The sequence below is a fragment of the Python bivittatus genome, unplaced genomic scaffold, assembly GCF_059951505.1.
Source record: "Python bivittatus isolate LINGU-HERP-01145 unplaced genomic scaffold, Pbiv_v1 ctg000310_np1212, whole genome shotgun sequence".
Taxonomy (NCBI): Eukaryota; Metazoa; Chordata; class Lepidosauria; order Squamata; family Pythonidae; genus Python; species Python bivittatus.
The window spans coordinates 5,309,003-5,321,236 of record NW_028277054.1 but is presented as its reverse complement, the minus strand read 5'-3'; the positions used below and the strand labels follow the sequence as shown (position 1 = coordinate 5,321,236).

Below are 12,234 nucleotides of genomic sequence, written 5' to 3'. Positions count from 1 at the left end.
TGCTTCTTTGGTAGTGTTGGCCATTTTCAGTTGTGCTAGCTTTTCACACTGTTTTTGTGATTCCAGAGTTTGCAGTCTAATTGATTCTTTCACAGAGTGGGTAGCCCGAGGCTTCCCCCCCCCCATGCCCATACACTCCTGAGTTGCGTTGGTGAGTTGAGTTGGTGAGTTGGTGTGGAGCTGGAAAGAACCTATCCCTGAATTTGAGAGAGAAACACCCAACACATTTACCAAGTGGCTTTTTTTGCCCCCACCCCAGCAATAGAAACCACAAGTACTTCAGGCAAAACAAAAGGCATTTTATTAAGGGGGGGCAAGTCTTTATATAGGGTACAGGAACAAAGGATGCATACATTCCATATATGTGATGAGTCAGAAAGCAACAAATTGTTTTATGTATTTAGATATCTTTATGTTTTTAATGTTTGTTGTGAGTCACCCAGAGTTCCCCCACTGGGGGGAGATGGGCGGGTGAGAAATTTAATAAATAAAATAAATAAATCAAACAACATCTACACACTATTCAAAAGAGACAATAAAAAGGAAACAGAAGACCAGAACATCTCCCCACCAACAATCATCACCCAGATAAGCAGAGATTAACACCAAGATTATCACCAGACACACAATCAAGCAGTAAACAATACCCTAATCAAGGAATGGGGGGGGGGAATAAAACAAAACAAAACCCCCACCCCCACCCCAACACTGGCAGGACATGCCACTGTATATAAACAGAGCAAACCCCGTTCCATTCTAGTGCTGAAGATGTTACCTAGTCGGGTAACAAAACGTTTGCAAGAAAACAACCAAGCTCAGAGAACCCCAAGGACTCCACATTCCCTCTTGAATACCTGATCTGATCTGTCAGAGCTGATTACAGCTCTTTCTCCATTGGGCTAAGGATCTACAGGTGAGAGTGCCCGCACGATTGCGGGTCCTGCACTCCCACTCTGCTCCCCACGGCTCCTCCCTGGAGAATGCAAGACTGGAGTCAGGTCATCCTCATCTCTTCAGAGGTAGGATGGGGATGGCAGATCAAGGAGATGGGTGGAGGGAGTAGTCTTTTGAACTACCATCTGGGCAACTCATCGCTCAGCCACATCAACCCACAGGACCCAAAAGTGCATTTTGGTGGGGATGGTCAGAAAGCAAGAAATCAAACAATAAAAGACATTGATCAGATGGGGGAAAGGAAGACACCCTTAAAATATGCTGCATCTCCTCCTTTCCCACCCGGGTTTGTTTCTTTAACACTTGCAACACTCAAGGCCTACAGAATACAGAATACAATTGACGGTCCCTGAAAGGGCTACATTTTGAACATCAAAGAAAATGGCTTTAGCTCAAAGGAAAAATATGGTTTCCCAAACTTGAAAAGGAGGCCTGGATGCCATGCTGAAATGCTAACATCACCTTTATTAAAAGGCTAATAACAAAGCCTAAAATTCTATGTAACACCCCCATCAGTCACAGAACATAAGTGTGAAACTCTTAAACAACGGTATTTTTTCTCAGTATGCCATGACTGCCCTCTGCAGGTGCAGCACAATTCTGAGAAAAGATATATTTGGTATAAAGAGTCCGACAAGGTCTAGATCAGTGTTTCTCAACCTTGGCAACATTAAGACGTGTGGACTTCAACTCCCAGAATTCCCCAGCCCCCAAGGCTGGCTGGAGAATTCTAGGAGTTGAAGTCCACACGTCTTAAAGTTGCCAGGGTTGAGAAGCACTGTCTAGATGTCCTCCTGAGTGTGCTCTGAAGCATCTTTTTGCCTTCAACTCTTCCTCTGCTTGAGGAAGAAAGGGGAGGAGTGGGGCATGGGAGCTCCCTGCCCTAGTTCATTTTGATGTCATATCCAGATCTTAAGGAATCAAGTTCAATAATTATGGCATTCCCTGATTTCTCCCAGAGCTTGTTAAAATCTGACTGCACAATACAGGTTTGCTTAAATGTCTTATTTATTTTTACAGAAGAAAGCAGAGCAACAGTACAAACAGGGAAGATCAAGGCACCTTGAAGCACTGTAGGGGCAAAACCGAAGCATAAAGAATTAAATAAATACATCCTTCAGATGCAAAGCTGATGCAGCTCCATAGCAAATGTCTTTTAGAAGAAGGTCTGCAGAAACAGGAATCCAGCAAAGTTCAGCAGGAAGAATTTATTGAGGTAAACCCCCTTAGAAGTGGCCAGTGAACATCTGGATGTTATAATTACTGTATTGCGACCTTGCAGAATGGACATTTGTCCACGGTTTATTGATTTGCACGTGGACTTGGTGGTACAGCCTTTCATGGCCAAGTCCCAAAGCATGCCATCTGGACGTGGAAGACAAGACAAGCAGTCTGGGGAATCACATGTGCTTGTAGTTGGTCTTCAATCCAATCCATTAGGTCAAAATAAATCCTTTGTCTTGGTGCAAAGCAAACACGTTTGCTTCAGACCTTGACGTTCCCTTGGAGCCCAACAGATCCCCTGCCCCAGATTATTCTCAGAATGTCTTAGAGCTCCAAAAACATTTGTAAAATGCTTTTGGAATCTGATAAGCAAAACAGCAGCCTCCAGGACATACTCATTTCCAAGAAATATTTCTGGGCTATGCCCACTGATGTCCCTCCCCAAAGATGTATTTCTAAGTCTTACTCCTTGCAGACCTGCCAAATATCAAAACAAAATTACTGTCCCCAAACTAAGGAAGACCTTTGCCTTGGCATGGTTTAATGTGCTCCCCTCTGCAATTTTAGAGAGGCCATCCCAGTCCATTTCAGACTACACCCATGCAGAGAAGGAGCCAGTGAAACATATTTTATTATATTGTTTATCTCACAATGACAATTGCCATAAGCTGTTAATCCCCCTTTTAGCTAAATTCCCTGGTCATTCCAAACAATTTTATTTAAAACTCTTACTTTCAAACTCAAGTGATTCCCTTTCTTTAAAGGTGGACAAATGTGGTCATGTAATAGGTAAGATGTGTGACCATTTGACTGATAGGCTTCCCTAATTAACTAATTAATCATTACGAGTTTTCTGTACACAAGGTGTTTCACTGGCTGCCCATTGGCTGCGATAAAACATCTCTTTTCTACATGTGGATCTCATATATATTCTTTAAAACAATAACAATAAATAGAATAAGAACAGGGGGCTGTAACTGTGGGACATGTTTCCACTTTCCCAGAGAAAAAGTCTGGGGTGCGAGAAAGTGCTGGAGGTCTGGATGGGATGGGAGTGAGGGAAAGGGGGGGGAAATCAGCTTAGCCCCATTGCCATGTTATTAGCATATCATTTGCATTCCTAGAGTGGGACGGATGTAAGATGTCAGCCCAATCACTGCAATCCATGGATCAAATCCAAAGAGGATCCAGATTCAGTACAGGGTGGGCCCCCTTTTAGACTCACAGAAGGTCTTCCTCTTCTCATAGGGAAGACGGGCTTTCCAGTTAGTTTCCTGCAGCAGGTGATGGATGGGTTAGGTGCCATCCAGCTGCCAGATGAATCTCACAGGCACCTTCGCATGGGAAATGGGACTTACCTGCATAGGTACGTGAAAACATGTGGAAGCAGTACTTTTCCGGTCCAGTACAATTCAGCATCTCCTCATCGCATGCGCCTGACCCAGAATAGCACGCAGGGCATTGCTTTCTGTTGACTTCATTCTCTAGTGGAGGTACTGAAATTGTTCTTTGTTTCTTAAAATGTTTTAACAATTGTAAAGGGCCCAAAGTCACTGGGAGTTGGGTGGCAGATAAATTTAAATTTTTATTTTTGATAATGATGATGATGATGGTTGGTCGCACAGCCAGCCAGATGTTTAGACTGGATTTGGCATTTTTGTCCACCTATCAAGTCCTTCCCAGGGCCTGGGATGGGCAGATCTTATTGTTTGATGGTGTTAAAGGTATCGTTGCAGGATGGAAGCTGTTCTAAGTAAAGCTGCCTTTTGCTATTGACTGATGGTGATTTTGTCAATGCCGATGGTCTTCAGGTTGTGCTCCAGATGTTTTGGGATTGTGCCCAAGGGCCTATTACTATTGGTACTATCTTTGCTTTCTTTTCCCATTGTCGTTCTACCTCTGTTTGCAGCAGCAGCAGCATCATCATCATCATCATCATCATCATCATCATCATCATCATCGTTATTCTATCTTCCAGTTTCCCCAAAGTTTTCTTCCCCTTCCTTGTGTTTTTCTATCTGGTTCATCTGGTTCTTGGGAGGCATTCAGTTTTTATTAGAACTGGGTTTACTTTAGTTCTGTAAAGGGTTGGGTGGCAATGGTGGTGATCGTTTTGGTTGTAAATTTTTTAAAAAGCAAATATTCAGGAAGATGTCAAGAAAACATATTCACTTACGTTGAGGTCTGGCTGTTTTACAGGCATCCTTAGTGCAGCAAATCAAACTTGCTTGCAGGATTTTCCCTTGCCCCATATTCAGGTGGCTTTTCAGAGTTTTGCAGACCTCTTTGGATTCATACCCCTTGGCCACAGTCTGCATCACTGTGTCCTCTATAGTGGAAATAAAGAGGAAGACATTTCCTAAGGGACTAGCAAGCAGCTGCATCCCATAATTTAGGCAGGAGGGAGGACACTAGCCAAGAAGTGACTACAACTCCCTGAAGTCTGCTGGGGCAGCATGGAGAATGTGATGCAGAGAACAGAATCCGTAACTGAGGATGATCATGAGCAGTTCTTAGTCTACTGCAGACCTGGGAGGGCACCAAGAATTGGTTGCTGCTTCCAAAATTTATTATAATCTTGAAGACATGATTGCCTCTGGAATATATATTTGAAATAAGGTATTTTTGTTGGATTTATTGGACTGTGTTCAGTCAACTGAGTTTGGGCATGGGGTCCCCTTTTCTGCCTTCCCTTGGAATGATCTCAAAGAGCCTGTGTTGATGACTATAAGCAAAGATGGTTCCTCCCTCAACTCCCAGCTGCTTGACCCATAACCAATCCACAAAATGGTGATTCCAGTGGTTTACTCATGAGGAGCGGTTGTACGGGGTCACATGGGCTACCTTAAGATCTCTACTCTGGAGCAATATCTAAGGGTGCTTAGAACATGGACTTTAGAAAGTTTGACAACAGATTAAGGGCTCAGATGGACTTGGAATTATAATTTTAAACTTTTGGAAGGATTCTTCTGATGAGAAAGTGGCACTGTTTACCCTTTCATTAGTCTAAACAAGATAATGAGAATTTAAACATTGGACACTAGAGGACGCTAAAGGATAATAACAGGTTGGAAGGACATTCTAACAGTGAGCTGCTTAATGGAAAACTATGAAAAGTTTATGAAAATTTATGACAAATGGTGTTTGAAAGTCTTGGAAAAGATAGACAATGGACAGTTACAATGGAAGAAGAACAAGATACTCTGAATAAGTTTGAAAACAATTTGAATGTGGACACAAACATGGCAAGTAATGAGAAGACTGCAGAAAAGGATGTACTGGTTTTTCAAATGAAGCAGGATGATGATTTCATGTCTAAAGGAGATGTAAAAGTAACCAAGCAGAAAAGAGATATGGATAATTTTTTTTAATGGACATACAAAAGAAATCTGTTAAAGTTTTCTAGGATTTTCTGAGAAGTGACCAAAAAAAAAAAAAAAAAGGACAAATTCCTCCTCCTGGACTTACAAAACAGACTTGCTAAAGCTCTGGAAGATTTTGGGGGGAGGGATAAAAAAAGATGACAAGAAATCAAGCTGTGGGACTTTATTTGAAGGGGTTAAGAATTAAGATCATGAAAAGGATAGGGAAGGAATACAAGGGTGGCTTATTCGATCAAGGTTGAGATAGATCATTAGTTATATCTGATAACCTTTACTGGACTTTTGCTGACAAGGAATGAATGATGATTTTTGGATTTTGTTTTTAGCTAAGAGATGAGATTTGGAGTTGTAACTTAAGAGATGGCAATAAATTTACTTAAATTGCATGTACTTGTTGGGATGAAAGGGGGAAGTTACTTCTTTCTTCTTTCTTTTTTATAATTTTTGTAGTTCTGTGGAGTCCTTGGGGTTCTCTGAGCCTGGTTCTTTTCTTGCAAATGTTTCATTACCCAGCTGGGTAACATCTTCAGTGCTAAAATGGGCTGGGGTTTGCTCTCTATTTATGTGCTGTGGCCTGCCTTGCCAGTGCTACATATATTCACCTCTATTAATTTCGTAGTTCATATACTTTTTATTCTTTTTAACTTTTTTTTTTAATCAGTTCAATTGTGTCTGATTCTTGGAGACTTCCTGCAGGTTTCTTGGCAAGGTTTCAGAAGTGGCTTGCCATTGCCTCCTTCCCAGGGCTGAGAGAGAGAAGCACTGGCTGATGGTCACCCAGCTGACTATGCCTAAGGTGGGACTAGAACTCACAGTCTCCCAGTTTCCAGCCGGGTGCCTTTAACCACTACACCAAACTGGCTCTCTTTTTAACTAATCTCTAATAAAATTATTTTTTTTAAAAAAAGAATGATCTCAAAGAGACCATGCTAGGATCTGGATGAGGGCAAATGGGCCTCCTTCAGATCATAGTCCACCATCATTTCCCTTGCCAATAAATGCTCCAGAAATATAAATCAGCTAGACCTATGTGAGGTAGGTTAGTGTTAGGGTTAGATGTCTCCATGCCATGTTGGTAAGCCTAACTGCTAATCTGAACGGTGTCCAGATCTGGTGTACATTGTCACTCACCTAGAGTACTATGAATTAAAATGATGACACAGGTGTTTTTTTGATCATCACAGGTCTTCATATTGCCAGTACAGTTGGTGCCAATGTCAGAACAAACTTCATACTCCAGAGTGGCAACTGAGGAGAGAGAAAGAAAGACACTTCTGAGAACATATAGAATTGCATCACCCCTCCTGACTTCCTTAAGTATTTACTTTGTCTTTATGGTCTATGAATTATGGCAAACCTGTAATGCAACTATTTGGGAAAGACTGCACTATATAGATTCTGAAGTAGACTCAGAACAGTAGGGGAGTTTGGATCTTCTCCAGTCCTACTCAGATCATCGATTTGATTCAGGTAATCAGATCTATCTAAAATAAAGATTCAGAAAATTAATCTGAACCAAATCTCCGAATCAAAATGTTGCACAATCCTAGCAGATAGATGTTTTCATTCTCTGTCTCAGAGATATCCTCCTTCCAAATACATGGCTCGTGGAAAAGGCCTGGAACGTTGTCTGAACCACCAGGACTGTAGCCTTCTTCTGCCCTGTCTTCAGTCAGTACTGCCCTCAGTACTCAGAATGGGTCCTTTCTTTTAACAGTCAAAGATGCACATAAAAAATGGATGAGTATCTATCTTCCTTCCTTGACCCCTGTAGGGAAAACATCCAGCTCTAAGCCCAAATACCATCCTTAGCCTAGGTTTCATAATGCTCTTCAAGCAAGCCCTTTAGATGTCTGGCAAGAGCACTCTTCATGGCCCACTGCAAGCACAGGACAGGAGAGAGGGAAGCCAGGAAAACACAGAAAAAATAGTCCCCTGCATTTTTGCTCTGTCCCTATCCTCTATTCTCTTGAGCGCCATCTACTATCATCATGTGACACCCTACAGGGGACTTTCAATGGAAAAACGCTTGCCCATTCTTCTTCAAGCATCTGATTTTGTTCCCTCTGGTATAACTGGGACCTTCCACCCATTTCTCTCCAATGCAGCAAATTTCCCCTTGTCCTCTGATGCTTCCTCACCTGTCCTTAGAAATTCAAAGAAGAAGAAGATTTGGAGGGACGGTTGCATGGTCCTGGGTATTCCACCATGTGAGAGGTTGTCCAGAAACTTTTTCTGCATTGTAGTAAATTCTCCAGTTAAAGGAACCTTGAATGGCAAAGGAAGAACACAGGCGAAGGAGATCCTTGCTACAGTATGCCCATAACTCTTGGATCACCCAGTAATGTATAATGGGCATGAGGGAGAAATTCATTCTCTCTGCATTTGATTGAATTTATCTAATTTCATATTTTCAAACCAGTACGGAAACCACAGTTTAACTGTCATTCAAATGTCGGGTGAGGGAATCTCAAAAAAAGGTAAAGATGGTGGCCACAGCTGTGTGCTTGAAACACTGTCCCTATTTTTTACAATGGGATGCTAGATGGTAAAAATGGGATGGGATTTCAATCATACCATCATGGCCATCGCCGTTACCTTTTTGACCCCTTGTGAATGCCCCAGTTAAGGGAAAATGCACAAAAAGATAAATATTCCTGGAAACAAAGTGCAAACCGTGCATTATCTTAAGGAAAATGGTTTGCAGTATCTGTGTGTGGTAGGCAAAAAATTGGGGAACAAAATGCATGAGCTCAGTGAAATGTGCATTGGCATCCATGTACTGTGTGAAAAACCTTGACAGATTTGCAGAACTGAGAAACCAAGAGAAATAGTTTCACACATTTGAGCCGTAGGGCCTTCAGTCTAAACAAGCAAAAAACTATTGACATTTTCCTTCTCTATTATGGCAGAATGCGAATCAAAGTCTGATCATGGATGTCTGCAGGGGCCAAGTGGGGGCAAGTGACATTATGTGCATTATGACTTTGGGTACAAGGGACACAGCAACAAAATGCAGAACTTGTAAATCAACAGAGCACGTAGACAGCAAGTTCCCAGCTCACCACAAAGCAGCACACCAGGGAAACTTTGCTGCCCCCGCCAGGAGCTCTGAAGGAGGGCCCTCAACCATTTAAGAAGAGCTCAGACAGCCAGCAGCAGGCAAGCATACCCAATTACTCCTGTTTTTGTTATCCTAGATACCAGGCAAAATGTGGAACTCTCTGCTCTTGTAGACTTGGGGGCAACCACTAATTTCATAGATGTAGATGAAAGTAGAGAAACTAAAGTTGCCTACTCCAGTTCTAGAAAGCCCAATGATAGTTGAGACGATTGATGGACAGCCACTAAGAGCAGGGCCAATTTTGCAGTGTATGGCCCCTTTGCAGTTGACAAACAAAGATCACACCCAGTTCATAACACTGTACCTGACTGCTTCCTTGCAAGTGCCCATCATCTTGGGAATCGAGTGGCTTCACCTACACGATCCAGATGTACAGTGGGACACTCTCATTCCCCTCCCCTAAATGCCAGCAGCATCAATCCTGGGAGGGGGGCCATCTGCACCACCAAGGGAAGAGGTACTACAGCTGTGCCATGACAACAAAACAGCAGGACATGGGGGGATGTTTAAAAGCCAACATAGAGTTCTCAGAGAGTTCTCATGGCCATGTGTCCATGCAGACATTAAGGGTTATGTTTCCTCTTGTCATGTCCTTCATGGAGCAAAATCAATTCTTGGTAAGCTTCCTGGATTATTGTAGCCACTAGAGACCCTACCACAGCCCTGGGACACTGTTTCTTGAGATTTTATCACTGATCTTCCCTCAGTGCAGGGATATACAAGCATTCTCACAGTAGTAGATTTATTTACCAAACTGGCTCATTTTATTCCTCACAAGTGTCTCCCAACAGCCCAGGAAACAGCTCAGCTCTTTTTGGACCACGTTTTTAGATATAGAGAATTGGTCAGTCATGTGGTTTCAGACAGAGGAAGTCAGTTCACTTCCAAATTTTGCAAGGCCCTCTTGCATGTATTAAATATTAAAATTCATTTGTCTTCCTCAAATCATCCAGCAACCAATGGAGAATCTGAGGTTAACCAACTGTTGCAGCAACATTTAAGATGCTGTATTTCATATCAGGAAGACAACTGGACTGACCTCATACCTCTTGCTGAATTTGCTTACAACAGTGCAGCACACTCCTCTATGTATGTCCCCATTCCAAGCAACTTATGAATTCTACTTACGGATCTTGCCATCAACCAGAAAAGAAAGTGCTGTTCCTCATGCCACAGATTTCCTACACAAGAGGCCCAAAGCCTCTTAAAGGAACAGCTGGAAATAGCAAAAACATACAAAAAAGCAGCAGATGCACACAGACAAAAGAGAGCTAGAATTGCAGAAGGGGTTTTGGTGTGGCTTTCTACAAAGTTTTTGACTTCTGTGAGGCCTTCCAGGAAACTGGACTCAAAATGTATTGGCCCCTTCCCAGTGATTAAGCAAATAAACCCAGTTGCATTCCAGTTGCAGTTGCCAGCATCAATGAAGGTTCGCCCTGTATTCTATCAGCCTTTGCTAGTGAAAGAGGCACACACACACACACCCCGCCCTCTGCTTGCACAGGCAGCACCCCCCCCCCTTCATACTGGTAAACAGGGAGGGAAAGCATGAGGTGGAGGAAGTGCTAGACTTTAGATGCAGAGGGAAGCGGGCCTTGCAGGAGTTTGGAGCTGACTAAAATGGACAAGAGGTGTTCCTCTGTGTGGTGGAGGGTGCCTCAGGGATAGCAAGAGACCAAGTAGAGGGCAGAGAAAATGACCAAGCTCCTTCCACATCAGACATACAGGACATGGGGGGGGGGGCAACAGCTTCCCAATCTGCCAGAGTAGCTGGGTTGCAGAAAGCCTCGTGTGATCTTGGGGAATTACTGGCAGAAGAGGGAAGTGACACAGCTGCACGTTGTTCTCACAGCCCACAATCAGTTTCCCCAGTGAACCTAAGCGGGGGGGGGGGGTCAGTCTGAATGGGAGGGTGAAGTAATGGTATGTGGGAATGACCTTGGGAGCAGGGCAAAGAGACACAGCCAGGGCAACAGTTGGATAAGAGGCAGCTTAGCCCACAGCAGGAATGTGGGTGGGGCAAGAGGCTCAGAAGAGACACTCCCTAGTTTCTTGGGCTGTAAAGGAGACGGGGAGAGAGATGTACTTTCAGACTTGCAAGGTTATGTTAATGTAACCTTACAATAAGCTCATCTGGCCATGTTTCCTCTCTGGTTTAACTTGCAAGGCTGACACATATGTACTCACAGATAAATTCATCTGTAGAAATGCTGACCCTTCTCCCCCAAGCCTGCCCAAAGTTGTCTCAATATGTCTTGTTCCCTCAAAAGATTCTCTCTTAAAGAAAATAAAGGACACAACAGACCCAAGGGAACAAGGCAGTTATCAAGTTTAATCTAACAGGAATTAGAGGCATTCAGCCGTTGACTGATAAGGAAGTACCTGTAATGGTATGTGGGAATGACCTTGGAAGACAGGAGGTAGAGCCCTAGACTAGGCAATGGTCTGATAAGAGGCAGTTGAACCTGCAGAAGGAAAGTGGGTGTGACAAATATCTCAGAAGGGACCCTCCCTAGTTTCCTGGACTGTAAAGGGGAATGTACTTTTAGACTTGCAAGATTTAATCAGCTACTAATAAGCATGCTCATCAGAAAAATATGCACTAAGCATTTTTTTATCTGTGGGGTTCTTGGTGTCATCTGAGCTGGGTTGCTTGCTTGTAGACATTTCATTACCCAGCAGGTGACATCAGCTCTGTGTTATCTCTACTATGCTATGTGCTAGGCTCTACCAAGTGCACAGATTTCTCTATTTTTAGAAGTTTTTCATCATAGAAAATTTTATTTTGGAGATCATCATCCATAATATTTATGATCCACCCTGCACTTAATGATATGATTGTGCTGGTCCACATTTCCTCAGTTAATGGCTTCACAGCTTGGACATAAGAACGACAAACCTGTGTCAGAGTCTTTAAACCTTCATTCGGACAATTAGGTCCCAAAACTCTCCTTTTTGTTCTGTCTACAGGTCTACACTGAGCACCAGCTTGACCCCCTTTCCAACCCACCACAATCCGGACTGGAAGTCCAGAAGCTGCTTAAGAAACAGCTGGGAACTGGATGGGAGAGAAGCGGCTGAGGCTGCAGGGTGGAATTGCCCTGAGGGGGTGCAAAGGTGAAGAGAAAAGGTGCTTCCAGGCCAAAGGTGCTAAGCATCTGCGCTCCTCGGACAGCAGCCTGGCCCCACCACCGGCCTCGGCCTCCCCGCTGAGGCCCCGTGAGACACGGAAGTGATCATGAAATGGGGCTGCCCAGCAACCCTGTGAGTACTGATGCCACAGCCTGCTCTGGGGACCGTCCCTCTTGAAACAGAGCTGTGCTCTCTGGCAGAGCTTCGCAAAATCCTAGGAATTGGAGCCATTTCAGTAGCAGGGGGGCAAATCTCTCCTGCTTCGATAATGTTTCCCTCCCCTCCCCTGTCCAACCTGTGGCTCCCATTACAGCATCCCTGAGAAATGGCTGTCTAGGCACCCCCCTTCAGAAGAACACATTTTACTGGACAAGACTAAAACTGTTTCAAAGTGGATTTTAAAATGACAGGCTACAA

At 43.5% G+C, this 12,234-nt stretch overlaps 1 protein-coding gene across 1 annotated transcript; it reads right to left on the bottom strand.

Moving 5' to 3' along the window:
• Positions 1-1,721: 1,721 nt before the first annotated feature.
• Positions 1,722-10,149, bottom strand: LOC107326633 (phospholipase A2 inhibitor gamma subunit B-like). The gene is made up of 6 exons (XM_088140207.1): positions 9,814-10,149; positions 7,703-7,829; positions 6,693-6,809; positions 4,351-4,507; positions 4,250-4,256; positions 1,722-3,843 (listed from the first exon to the last, which is right to left on the bottom strand). The coding sequence occupies exons 1-6, from the start codon at positions 9,823-9,825 to the stop codon at positions 3,445-3,447; spliced, it is 819 nt and encodes a 272-aa protein (XP_087996333.1). The 5' UTR covers positions 9,826-10,149; the 3' UTR covers positions 1,722-3,444.
• Between the last annotated feature and the right edge of the window lie 2,085 nt (positions 10,150-12,234).

Coding starts and splice junctions, on each gene's coding strand:
- LOC107326633 (XM_088140207.1), bottom strand. Junction 6,810..7,702: donor CTTTGAATTTCTAAGGACAG/GTGAGGAAGCAT, acceptor CTCTCTCCTCAG/TTGCCACTCTGGAGTATGAA. Junction 4,508..6,692: donor TTTAATTCATAGTACTCTAG/GTGAGTGACAAT, acceptor TTTCCACTATAG/AGGACACAGTGATGCAGACT.